We start from the raw sequence: 14,261 nt of genomic DNA, 5'->3' as shown, positions 1-14,261 counted from the left end.
TTGTCCAGAGAAGAGTCGAACAGAACTGTAGCCAGAATCGTTTCTTAATTACCCCTCAGAAGACCATGGTCAGTTTAAAAATAGAATCCCAGCATCCATACAGTAAGGAAATATGAGATTCAATACGTAATCGTTTGAAAGAAAGAAATGGTAATACGTCAACAATGTCAATATACGGTGAATATGTCGAAAAAGTTGTCTAGAACATTTGGGTTCCACTGCCTTCGTGATCCAGAGATGCGCTTTCAGCACCTTGCTATAGATGTGGAAGCAAACCAGTTCAATGAGCATGTTTTTCTCGAATGGACATTGTGTAGCGAGAGAGGAACAACCGTCAGTGTTATGATCAACTGAATTCTTCACCAATATTTCTCTTTATTTGAATAATTTTGAATTACCGTAGTATTGCATATGAAGCCAATATTCGTAAGCGTACCCTTTATATTGAATCCACGTGAAATTATCGACAGAATTTCTACCACTTTCACTTCTGAAGTATATGGGTACTATGACATAAAGATAGGCCGCGGCAATTGTAACGAATTTCGCGCAGAAGTCATCGATATCGGAATATTTCCATATCGTTGGAAAGCGCAGTAACTTCCTGTAAATTTTGTCCGCATACATTTTTCGTACCTCCGCAAGACCAAATAATGGTGCTTCCGCAATATCTGTCTCATCGAAATCTTCTCGTACCTCTGTACTTAGTTCCTTTTTTATTTCATCGTTGTCTTTGTGTGGTCCACCTTCATTGAAAAGAAACAGTGCAAGCGTTCGATTATTCCACGGTTCTTTAGGGTCGTACTGTTGGATTATTGCCAGTAATAATTTCGTATCCGTGAGTATATCATCAAGCTTTTCATCGAAATTCCAATCATACGCTTGAAAAATTGGTCTGATTATTCCGTAAAAAGTCAAATGTTCTCTTGGTTCCATTTCCCAACATTTTACCCTCATTTCAATAGCCGCTGCTTTTACATCTATGTACGACTGCGTTATTTGAGCTTTAGTATATTGTGGATACAAACGGTAGTACCACTTTTTTATTAGTATTTCGTCGTCCGCGGGCTGTATATGTCCGAAGGCATATTCGCTATATTGCTCTACTGTCACTCGCAGAATGTCGGTATAAACCCTAAAATCGGGCATGGATACTACCAGTGATCGTTCAATTATTTCTCGTGCTTTTCTGTTGGAAATTGCTTTTCCAGTTGAAATATTAATTTTACTTCGAACATTCTCTTCCGAGTATTCAGCTGCGGTACGGAGTTTATGTGATTTTGCGCAAATACGTCGTAATAATGCAATAAGACTGGCTTTTCCAAACGCAAAGAGCTGTTGAAGACTTGCCTCAGATGTTATGTCATTGACCATTTCATTGATTTTCTCTGCATTGCATTCGTGGAAAGTGAGAATTTTTTTTAGATTTTCGATTCCATCTTGACTTTTCCAGTCAATCGGCTTTTTACATCGTATCATTTTGTATACATCTTCTAAATTTTCCATTTTTTTCACTTAAAATTTCTGGAGACGATCGAAAGTTATTACTGAAAATTTCCTAATTCTGACCTTGTCAAATTTTTAGTCAAGGCAATCTAAGTTGAAGGAGCAGTGTGTATTCGAGCATAGAACTCTTGCTTCAACGTTTAAAAAAAGGTAGGTCCTATTGGCAGGCGCCTGCCAATAGCCAGATATTATTATAAGGACTATTGGCAGGCGCCTGCCAATAGTCAAAATATTATTAAAATGACTATTGGCAGGCGCCTGCCAATAGTGAAAGTATTATTAAGTATTATTTGGAGGTATTCCTCGACTCCTTTAGCACTTTCCGGTGTGCCTAAAGTTGACAAGTCACAATAACCGGCAACGTGTTAAGTGACTATTGGCAGGCGCCTGCCAATAGCGAGATATTATTATAATGACTATTGGCAGGCGCCTGCGAATAGTCCAGAATATTAAATATTTTAATATTCTGGACTATTCAAATTTACAGCTCAATAATTTCTAATATTTCTCAGCAATCTATATGTTAATTAGCTTTTAAGAATTGCATAGGAAAGTTTATTGAATAAATTTCCTCCAGATGTAATCGTCTATTCTATGAAATGATGTGGACATTACAAAAAGGTAGCAAACAGACAATGACAATCAGCTAACCTTGTTGCTTAAATACACACTTGTGAGTTCGTCTCGTAACACAAAATTGGTACTTCATGTAGTGTATGACTTTCGCAGCACCCAATGTAATATACTATTTGTACTAGATTAATGAAGACGACATAGCATATGCTGTGATCAGTTTAGAGATGACCCATTGGAACCTTGAATTTTTCTGCTAGTACTTTTTGTCTATGTATCGCTTTCGCGTTATTCGTCATCTCATCATATTATGAAGTGACTATTCGCACAATGTACATACGAATAGCCTCTTCTTCGCTGTTCGCACATTCTGAGGAAGTGACCTTTTGTCAAGGTCCAACAAAATGACGAAATTCATTCAATTTGTAGAAGGATGAATTCAGTTGATCAATCAGAATACAGAAACCTTCCTTATTCAAGTTGAAAAAGTATGAATTCAGTACCAAACTCATTCTGTACACAGTTTGTAAACGGATGAGTAAATTTGGAACAAACCAAACTCTTACCTTTTACAGTTAGTAGAAGGATGAATTCAGTTGAAACAAGCCAAACTCCTTCCTCACACAAATTGTAGAAGGATGAATTCAGTAGGAGGAAACCAAACTCCTTCCTCACACAAATTGTAGAAGTTGAAACAAATCAAACTCGTTCCTTACACAGTTTGTAGGAGAATGAAAAAAACCAAACTCTTTATTTACACTGTTTGTAGAAGGATGGATTCAGTAGGAACAAACCGAACTCCTTCCTCACACAAATTGTAGAGGGACGAATTTAGTAGGAACAAACCAAACTCCTTCCTCACACAAATTGTAGAAGGATGAATTCGGTAGGAACAAACCAAAGTCCTTCCTTACACAGTTTGTAGAAGGATGAATTCAGTTGGAAGTTGGAAATTGTAGAAATGAATTTAGTTGTATCAGACTAAACTTCTCCCTCACACAATCTGTAGAAGGATTAAGTAGGAACAAAACACACGCTTGAACTATATGATTCATAAGGTTAATATAGCTGACTATTTGATCTAATTAATATTCTGTTATAAAGTCGTTAATAATATTTGGTTTCGAAAGCTCTAGAATACGTAATGCGAATAGCATTTTCCTTTTTAAATTATCGTCTGTGCCAATAGTCAAAATTCTATAAGAAAAACTATTGATAGGCGCCTGCCAATAGTCATTTTAATAATATTTTCACTATTGGCAGGCGCCTGCCAATAGTCACTTCGTTAAAAAAACTCATACCAACGCACTTCAAGCAAAAGTGCTATTAATGACAGCTGCCAAATAGAGTACTATTTTGTATGAAATTTTATCCCCACTCTTTTTACAGTGTAAAATTTTGTTACACTGTTAAGTTTCAGTACCCTATTTAGAGTACCACTTTTGCTTGAAGTGCGTTGCTCATGCAAAATCATTTGAACGAAACATTTAGCGAAACTAAAAGTCTGGTAAAAGAGACATTCGGCTTTACTAAAGACGAAAGTTCTGAACCAAGAAAGGAATAAGACGAGGATATACATCCAGGAGGTTAATGAATAGGATAGGATAAAGTTTGTATGAAAACAACAGAAGTTTAAGCTTTCAGTACGGCAAGGGTAATGTATTACTATTCTAGGTGAGTGGTTTTCTATAGTCGCCTTAACACTGTATGAACCAAAGAATGTGGCTCGAGCCATTACGTAGCCTGGACATTGACAGAGAAGTTGCCATAAGGTTTCATTTTCACTACATCGGTCACAGAATGGGATATTTTCAGAATGCCGATTCTGTACGAATGTTTTTTTTAGAGAGCAGTGTCTTGTTAGGTAGGCGGTTCTATTAATATCTCATTTTGATAGAGAAAGAAGTTCTATTGTGTGTTTTTCGTTTATTAGCTTTCCAGCGAAAGGGTGGATGACACCTATACACATGCATGTTTTATCAGAAAAAGTATTTCAAAAGTATGTTACAATAGTTTCATGGCTGAATTTTAAGAGGTCGAAGTTTTCGCGAATTTACTCTTAAGCAACTCACACACAAACAGTATTATTTAATCGATTAATAATCGCACAAAAAATAAAATCATGTTATAGATACGTTACCCATTCAATCAGTCTAATAAGACTTAAGTTGTTCGGTAGTTGTGTGCGAATCGGAATTTCAAATATGTTCACGAAGAGTGTTAAAATCGGAACAGTAGCAAATGGATTTGTTAAGAGTGTTAGAGGATTTTCAACTTCACGATATGTAACAACTGCACATTACAGCTCTGCTTTGCCGGAGCGATTTTACAATGAAGAGCAACTGCAGATGCAGCAGTCTTTGAAGAAGGTTGAAATATTATTTTTGTTGATTCCGTTCTCGGTACAAGAAGCAGATTAGATAAGATTATGTGAACTAATTTTAAACATAAAATCAATGTTCAACACGAAATAGATCGGCTCACTATATTTAGAATCGATGGACTTGAAGCCAAAATGGAATATGATTTAAATGCTAATTTGCTAAAATTTCCATCACAGTTAATCGACACCGAAATTAATCCTTACGTCAATGAATGGGAAGCGAAAGAGCAAATGCCATCTCATCATATTTGGAAACTGATGGGAGATGCCGGTTTCCTAGGAGTTCATAAACCTGTCGGTAATAAATTTCCGAAATATTTCCAACCACTTCCACAAAATGTCCTGTCCATTACTGGACATACTTTCTAGAGTACGGTGGGATGGGCCTAAGTTACAAGTACCACGCAGCTGTTCTAGAAGAACTAGGCTCAATCAAAGCCTATGGTGTTTCGTCAGCAATTTCAGTACATACAGACGTTATTGTACCACCCGTGGCAATGTAAGATTTTAATTTCGGCGAAAAAAGACAGAATTTGATTACATTTTACGAAGGTATGGATCTGAACGTCTGAAAAAGGAGTTTCTTGTGCCATCAATCACGGGAGAGTATGTGGGATGTGTGGGATCCAGTGAACCAGGAGCTGGTTCTGATGTGGCCAATATCAAGGTAAGGAAATGACACTTCTGTAGCCAAGAGATTTGTTAAAAAATGAAAAAAATTGTGGGAAAATCAGACGAAAGCAGTTCGCCAAGGTGATGATTTAATAATTAATGGTCAAAAAATTTGGATCACGAACGGATTGAAGGCAGACTGGATACTGTTACTTGCCAATACATCCGACGGTCCACCGCACAAGAATAAGTCATTGATATGCGTTCCACTTAATGTCCCAGGTAGATGAACACCTTTTTGGCTAATTGAAGTTGGACATAAACTGTCTATTTTAAGGTGTTACTCGAGTTAAAATTGAGAAAATCGGCCTCAAGTGTACCGATTGGGCGCAATTATTTTTCGAAGATGTTCGAGTTCCGGCTTCAAATATTTTAGGGAAAGAAGGGGATGGCTTCAAACAAATTATGGTGCAGGTAAATGAGTATATTATACGACCAACATGAGCGTTTCAAAAGTGTTAAATTTAGTTCCAAGATGAAAGGCTGTCTTTCCCATTGTACCTAATAAGAGCTATGGACGACCTGATAAGCGAAACTGTACAATTTACACAACAAAGGAAGACTTTCGGAAAATCAGTTTTCGATAACCAGGCGATTCAGTTTCGCCTGAGTGAACTGGCCACAGACATAGAAGCGTTACGAGCCTTAACTTACATGGCTGTTGGTACGGTTATACCTTTGAAAAGTTTCCCGAATCAGTTGCCAACGGTTATAATGGTTTACAGATATGCACTCTGAGGGCAAAGATGTGACAAGACTTGCATCGATGGCAAAACTTAAATGCGGCAGACTGGCTCGAGAGGTGGCAGACTCACTATTGCAATTGTGGGGTGGTATGGGATTTTCCAGTGAAACCCAAGTTTCAAGAGCTTATCGCGACTTTCGTGCATGTTCGATTGCTGGCGGCACTGACGAGATTATCCTTCAAATCTTGGGAAGAATATTGTTCAAGACGAAGTGAAGGAATTGACATGGGGTGTTTATCATTTGTTGTTTTTATAAAACAATTTCAGAAATAAATTGAAGTCAGTGGAACTGTATGTATTACTGATTCGATCCTTAAATAAAAAAACAGACATCAAAAAAGCTCTAAATTTGTGTACATGTAAGCGAGGGTGTGTCTCAATTCTATAGAGAAAATGAAGAACTCGAATTAGTGGAACATGTGGGACTGGGGTGGCCGAAACTTCGTCTACTTTTCGATCACAAGTTTTCGGACTACTGGAGTGGAGTAGACGTGAAATTTTATTGCCTTGAGTGTCTCGAAAACTTTTCAGCGAACACGGAATGGATGTTCTATGGGTATGTAATGGATCTGTTATCGACAGAAACAACAAAAATAAGCGAAAAGTCCAGAGTCGTATGGCTCTATATATTAAAAATAAATGTTAAAAATAATGAAGTAAAAGATTTTCCACCAATCTGTCAAAAATACTCAAAACAAAAGAAGTAACAGACTCGATACTGCTATGATATACTTATGTCTGAGTATGGTCAGCGATAATAACCACCAACAACGCATTTTGATTTATTTACAATTTTATCAACCGAAAGCTTTTCGAAAATCGTACACGTGTAAGACACTGCGAAATGAACAACAAATTTTTGATAACAGCCACCTAATGAGCATGTTCTGTAATATCTTTGCAATTAATAAAGAAAGTTTTTCGATGTTATCAGTTTATGTTTCTAGTATCTCTTACGTACGAACTAACACTCATCATCGGTATAAATACCAGCACCTAACACTGGTAGGTTAGATAGTCTTCCTGAAAGTGATTATTGGTTCATACCTACCTGTATTGCCTCATAAAAATGTTGAACCGTAAGTAAAATGTTGACTTAAATGAACTACCGTTCTATAGGCTTTTTACTGCAGGGTGTGCATGGATTACGTTGGTAATAGCTGCAATTTACATCCTTAGTGGTATATCAACCGATGTCCCAATCAAGGTGACAAACAACTTCTGCAACGGCTCATGCAACAATAATATTTGTCTCGACCATGCCAACAACACCGTTGTACCCAACAACGACAGTTGCACACAATATTTCATCTGTACAGATGGACATCCACAACCGAATACGTGTCCGACCGGTCAATGGTTCAATCAGATCGAATTGACTTGCGACAGTTCGAAAAACGACAAGTGTAATCCAGGCGATGAATTCAAGTGTCCGGCTCAGGGAATATTCTTTTACCCGCACGAGAAATATTGTGACAAGTACATCATGTGCTATGCCGGTTTTCCCATACTCAGTCATTGTGCCGATGGGCTATACTTCGATCGGGAGTCATTGAAATGTGATAAACCGGAAGTTGCTGAATGTAAAATGGAAAAATGTCCGATCAACGACGGTCCATTTGAACTTATCTTCTTGCCGAGTGATGTCGATTGCGAAAAGTAAATTGCATCCGGAAGTCATTTACTAACTTTGTCTTCGTGACTTCCGAACAATTTTTTGAATGAATTAACTGAATTAACTTTCCATTCATCAGATACTACATCTGCTACAAAGGAGAACCTATGGAGCAATACTGTGCTCCTGGTATTCACTGGAATGCAGTCACTGATCAGTGCGATTTTGCAGAAAACGTCAACTGTACGGTAAGTTAGGCATAACAATTGAAAGACTAGAGCGATAAAATCATTTCTATTTTGAAATATGGTGATTAAGTACGTGAAACCAGCCGAGCCGGTACCACCACAGCCTCATGAGATACCCTGTGCCGACGGAATTTACTTCGAAAGGCATCCTAACAGCTGTGAACACTACTTCATTTGCTCCTTCGGTGTATCAATTATGTTGGATTGTGCAAAAGGCTTCCATTTTGATAGTAAGAACAATTGGTGTGACTATCCGGAATCTGCTCAGTGCAAACCTACCCCTTAAAGCTGAAATGTATTTGGAATGAAAAAAATGGTTTTTGTTGGTCTGTGGTCTGTTTTGTGCATTTCATTTCATTTCAATCTTTGTGCCCCTGTACCCAAAGGTGTAGCCAGTGTTCTGTTATGTATTAAATGAAGTAAATAATTTTGCATCAAGTCTTAGGCGTTGCAGTAGGCAAATGTGATCGTACTCTGGCCGTTACAAATAAATTTTAAAATTAATTAATAAATGGAAAAATGGACGTACAATTCACCGCTCTTCTACTGTTCCTTAGCCATTTTCCATTTTAATGAAAATTGAAGATGAATGATGGTATCAAACGATTTTCTTTTCCTTAAATTTCTTACTTTTTTGTGTCATGCCTGAAACAAATCAATTGTCGTCAGACAGCATCGCTATAAAGAAACGTATTGGATTAAATCCAACGAAACACAATGCGCCAACAAAAGAGTCTTTACCTTGTAAGAAAACGAAATGCATTTCTCTATACAATAAAGAACCGCTGTTCAGAGAACACACAAAGCTTAGCTGACTACAATTGGGGTTTAATCACCCACACCGTAGATGCACAGCGTTCTTTTACCATATAAAATAGATGTATACGCCACCAGAGCAAGCAAACTTAATTACAATTTTCTTAGTCGTTATAACTTATTTGTTATTCTTGTTACGACATGAGCGCAACAATTAACTATTATATTGGGTATAGCGAGCGACACACCTAATTAATGACAGCGCTTAATGAAATTCTCATGCTGCTATTGTATGTTTAAACGGATGGATTTGAATAGCGTACAATAACGGAACGATAGGAGCATAATGTGGAACAATCCATTTTTCAGGAAGATGCGGGAATTTGAAAGAAGATTAGGTTTAAATAAAGAGACTTGAACATTCGTATTGTATTACTAGCTCTGTCATATTAACGATACTACAAAAAAATTACTTTCTGTTGCGACAAATCATGTTGTAATGGAACACATTAATAATAAAATTGCTCAATGTTTCCGATTGCAGTTCCGTTATGTAATCTTATTGAGCCATTGACTTTGACGTCTTCATACCATTCTTCCAAAAAATTAAAATTTCGCAAAAATACGTGATAGTCATAACGAACAAATAAATACAAATCTAGCCAAACCTTATTAATCGCTGAAAAAACGTAATATCAAAAGATTCTGCAACCAATTTTTGAACCGCTCCAAATTTTAGAAATTATCTGCATTTTCTTCTTTCAATTGAGTTTACAATCACCATTATCAAGAAAAGGACAATATTAGAAAACCAACAATACAATTAAAGTTGTTGAAAACCAAAAATAATGAAAGAACCACAACCGAAAATAAACGGCACATTATGTCAAACATGCAATAATATTACACCAAACTGTAACAATATTACAGAAGTTGCAATAGTATTCGTTTGTAACGCAATAAGATAACAAACGAATATTATTGCATCACAAAAACGCGGATTCGATTTCTAAGGCTATGGAGCGATATTAAATTTTTTGACTTGCGTACTTTGAAAGAGCTCATGAAAGTTCACGAAACTAGGTTTTTGAACCCAAAAAAAATTTGGTCCAAGTCCTTAGGTTCACTCACTGAACCCTCCGAATTCCGTAATAATATTGCAAGATTACAGGGTTCAGTGAGAGAGTGCACACACCTGGACGAAACTTTTTTTGGGTTCATTGGTGTACTTTGGTGAACTTTCACGAGCTCTATCAAAGGACACAAGTCGCATAATTTTGGAATTCAATTTGGCCTTAGAAATCAAAGGTGCGTGACTGTAATAATATAGTTCCGGGAAAATCTTATTACAGTAACATTACACATATTGCAATCTTATTGTATTTTTATGTTTGCAATGTTGGCACTGTAAGAAAGTTCGTTCGTTTTGTTTTTAATTTTTGCAAAATGCGAAGAGCGCCACAGTTTAAAATTGTGTGTTCTACATAATGTACTTATTTCAGAATTTGATCGGTGTAGGGCAGTGTTCAAATTTAATGTTATGGTGCGAATATGTGTAACTCAAAGTAAAACATTTTTAGGCTGTCAGCTATAATATTTCTGATTATATGAACTATCTTAGTCATTGTTGTCACACGTTTTAAATTCTTTATTTAACTCAAATTTTTATTAATTTTATAATCTTCGCAAAGAAGTATACAAAATGAAATCTAAAATTGGAATTGAATTTAGGCTACGATAAAATTACAATCATTGCAATGTTAATTGCATTTTTATGAATTTTGTTGACATTTTTGCAAATTATTGACTTAAAACCGATTCACAAACGTTTTTGAATTGAACTTTTTCGTCGGTTTCCACTTCGCTTCTTTAAAAAGGAAATCGTAAAGTCACCAGAGAAATTTATTTAATTCTCTTTTTTTGTAAATTCCCGCATCTTCCAGAAATTGAATTCGAACGTCCTAAAGATTAAGTAATATATCAAGACAGAAAGTAAGTACAAAATAGTTATTAATGCACGGTATTGAGGAATCTCGTGCCGATTTTGAAATCTTCGTAATTTCTGAAATGGGTGCGAACTGGATTACAGCAACTGACAATTGGAAATGGGTGGAAACTCGATTTAGAGGGCTTTCAGAGATATGGTGCCCGAAATTGTAAATTTTTCGGAATTTTTAAACGAAAAATTGTTAACACGGAGTCAATGGGCGCATAGCATTTTCGTTCATGCAGAGGAGTAATATGATAAAAATTCTGCAAATTTATATTTGAAATCTCATTGACACCAGCAACTTTATATGCTAAGTGAGATCCTAATTTGGACCCTACTGGCATTTGAAAAATTAAGTTTCAGAAAGAACATAATTTGTTGTCATTTAACAATAGGGATCCCGACAAAATCTCACGATAAGGTTAACGTGTCACAGACGGCAAGCATAGTAAAGTTTCACTGTCTGATCTATTACTTCATTTGATCGAAGATTTTCCTAGATTGATTTCAGAAATCTTTTACTTCATTTGTTTTGAACATACTTTTTGCTATATAAGACCTCTTTAGTCAGAGCTTGTCGTTTATTATTACTGTCGTTGTCATTGTTATTTGGACAATATTGGTCATATGGTAATGCAATTTCTTACTTGCCTCGCTATTCGTATTTCGTTCCAGCCGTTCTGGAAAGTCCTTGCCTTCCACTGATTTACGGAGGAGTAGAGAGTTGAGAGTGTCGAAGACTATAAGCCTTAGTTTCAGAATTACAATCTATGCTCTTTTGCCTCGCAAATTATCTAAGAATCTAATATTGAAAGTCCGCTCAATATAAGTTTCCAAGTAATAGGGAGATTGAGATATTCACTCATAATTACAAAATGACGTAAAATGTAAAAATTAAAAGTGGACTATCAACTCCCTCTATACTTTGTATGGAGAGTGACTTACAATTTTCAAGTTTGACGTCAATTAATATGTAGAAGTGAAAATCGGCAATCTCCCTAATGCCTTTTTGAACCATCCGTATAACATTGTGACATTAACTTCGCACAATTTCAGCGCAGACTAATACAACCGAACTAATTACTGCAGTGTTGTCCTTGTTCCATGCTAAAACCCGTGCTAATCCATTAACAAATAATATATTCGGTTGGTTCAATATTCACCATTATAAACAACAACTCGTAAATATTATTAACACACAATAAATTGCAATTGGGTGCACTGCATTCACGACTCGGAATCGCATACAGCGCTTAAGTTAAAACCCAAGATATGAGTCCAAAATGGCATTCGAAATTTAACCATAATTTCTAAGTTTGGTGTTTGCCTCGGTGCTTGCTAGTTTCGGTTGATATTTATTGTTATTACAGTTATTTTGCTGCAACAATTTAATGATAATGCATAGAGTTTCGGGTTTATATTATGGTGACTACATCCTCCATAATGTTTCATGAGCATATACACGAACACAACATATTCATATTCACTTTTATGATATCGGGAGTGTGCAATTAATAAAACCTCACAAAGTAATAATTATTCGAGAAAATTAATTAAAATCAGGGATATTTCGTGCAATGTCCTCGTAATTAAGGTTAAATTGCAGGTCGGATCATACGGACACATGATTCATATCGCGTATACGGGATGCAACTCTGGACCACAGTTATGGTAACTCGTATACCCATAACATGTGGTTTCAGTATATCATTTGGAGTATGAAATTTGAAGTGGAAGAGTTGAACGTACGTAATTAGAATGCGATGATATTTTGGAAATTAAAGCAAATTTCGTGAGATATTGCGGGAAGATGCGGGAAAAGGCAATAAAAACGCATATGAATCAAATCGGTACAATTAGTGAGTGTGTCACCGCACATTCTTCAAAATAATTAAAAATTCTCAAATAAGTCGACATTTTTAGTCCGGACATTTCTAACAACAAACTTGATGTAAGCCTACACGCCAAATTTTCCAGTAGTTCAACAAACTAATCCGCGCCGAGTTAATACTGCAAAATACGAATGCGACACACAATTTTTGACTTGGACTTTGCCAAACAAAAACAAATTGACAATATAATAGCATTACAGTTGATCGCTAACAAAAATCGAATAAACACAACAATGTCCTACAAGTTCACCACACTAATTTTAACTGAAAGCCAGACTTCCACCTCCGAGGTCTTTAGGCAATATATACCTTGCGTTTTGCGTATTTGTGGGGAACATGCAAAAGTTCATCACAGTAGGCTTAGGCTATTGAACCCACTAAAGTCTAATTTTAAATCGCCAGAATAATTCCATAAATCTAAATGTGATACTAAGAAACCACGTGTTTCAATAAGCCCTGGAGCGATCCTGAAGACATGGACCTAATCTTTTTGGGCTAAACGGCGTACTTTCCTTTACTTTTCCAAGCCCTTTCAAGAAATATCACTAAATAACTGAAGAAATCCAACATTACATCTACATTACACATTACATTACACATTGCACATTACATTACATTACATTGTAATGTAATGTAATGTAGCGTTACCAACTGCATCTTTGATTTCTGAAGCCAATCGGCCAAGGCTGTATACTTTGGGGAGGTCACGCAGATGCAGACACGCGGGTTACACACCACGTTTCATACAAAAAATTCACCACGCCATACAAATTCAATTTAGGTGAGTTTGTTTGTATGGAAAAGGTGTGTTCCCAGGAAAAGGTGGTATCTAATAAAATGGCGATCTGCGTGACCTCCCCAAAGTATACAGCCTTGCAATCGGCGAGATAAAATTTTTTGGTTTGCGAACTTTTAAAGTACTCACAAAAGTTCACCAAAGTGCGCTGCTGAACCCAGAAAAAGTTGGGTATTAGTAGCTAGATTCGCTCACTGAATATTACGTAATATTGCAAGGTTCAGGGAGCGAATCTAGACTGTCGGGCTTAACTTTTTCTGTTCCCCACAAATACGCAAGGCGGAAGGTATATATTGCCTAAAGACCTCGGAAGTGGAAGTCTGGCTTTCAGTTAAAATTAGTGTGGTGAACTTGTAGGACATTGTTGTGTGTATTCGATTTTTGTTAGCGATCAACTGTAATGCTATTATATTGTCAATTTGTTTTTGTTTGGCAAAGTCCAAGTCAAAAATTGTGTGTCGCATTCGTATTTTGCAGTATTAACTCGGCGCGGATTAGTTTGTTGAACTACTGGAAAATTTGGCGTGTAGGCTTACATAAAGTTTGTTGTTAGAAATGTTCGGACTAAAAATGTCGACTTATTTGAGAATTTTTAATTATTTTGAAGAATGTGCGGTGACACACTCACTAATTGTACCGATTTGTTTCATATGCGTTTTTATTGCCTTTTCCCGCATCTTCCGGTGATATTAAAAATAACAATAATTTTACTATTTTCATATGGTGTTACCGTCAATACTTTGGCTGTTTGCCTACTGACGGATGGAATGATAAAAAAGAAGGGACAATTTTTGGGAAAACGCTTTTAATCAATTTCCCAAGTTTTCAATGTTTTCCTAAATTTTCCGATTTTTTCACAAATTTTCCCAATTTTTATTTGTTGATAAATTTGGGAAAATATAAAAAATGTGGGAAATATACAGTCAGATGCAGTGAAATTTCAGCATGAATTTGCTTCAGCTGTTTTTCAGCTCATCCACACAAACAATCAAAACTTATAAATCTTTATACGGTTTAATTACTACCACGGACGTACGTGGCCTAATATTTGTCAAACGTTTTACAAAATGTCAAAATGTTTCAC

General features: G+C 36.2%; 2 protein-coding genes across 2 annotated transcripts; both read left to right on the top strand.

Annotated features, from left to right (window-relative positions):
* Nucleotides 1–4,219: 4,219 nt before the first annotated feature.
* On the top strand, nt 4,220–6,208 carry LOC119066583 (probable acyl-CoA dehydrogenase 6). The gene is made up of 8 exons (XM_037169139.1): nt 4,220–4,448; nt 4,640–4,760; nt 4,832–4,961; nt 5,015–5,129; nt 5,197–5,356; nt 5,412–5,548; nt 5,603–5,798; nt 5,860–6,208. Exons 1-8 carry the CDS (start codon nt 4,284–4,286, stop codon nt 6,093–6,095), a joined length of 1,260 nt encoding a protein of 419 aa, XP_037025034.1. The 5' UTR covers nt 4,220–4,283; the 3' UTR covers nt 6,096–6,208.
* Nucleotides 6,209–6,855: 647 nt separating this feature from the next.
* On the top strand, nt 6,856–8,264 carry LOC119066595 (protein obstructor-E-like). Its single transcript, XM_037169150.1, has 4 exons — nt 6,856–6,959; nt 7,014–7,539; nt 7,635–7,743; nt 7,814–8,264. The coding sequence occupies exons 1-4, from the start codon at nt 6,950–6,952 to the stop codon at nt 8,027–8,029; spliced, it is 861 nt and encodes a 286-aa protein (XP_037025045.1). The 5' UTR covers nt 6,856–6,949; the 3' UTR covers nt 8,030–8,264.
* Nucleotides 8,265–14,261: the final 5,997 nt, after the last annotated feature.

Source organism: Bradysia coprophila, chromosome IV (genome assembly GCF_014529535.1).
Source record: "Bradysia coprophila strain Holo2 chromosome IV, BU_Bcop_v1, whole genome shotgun sequence".
NCBI classification, from domain to species: Eukaryota; Metazoa; Arthropoda; class Insecta; order Diptera; family Sciaridae; genus Bradysia; species Bradysia coprophila.
This window is presented reverse-complemented; position numbering and strand designations above follow the sequence as displayed.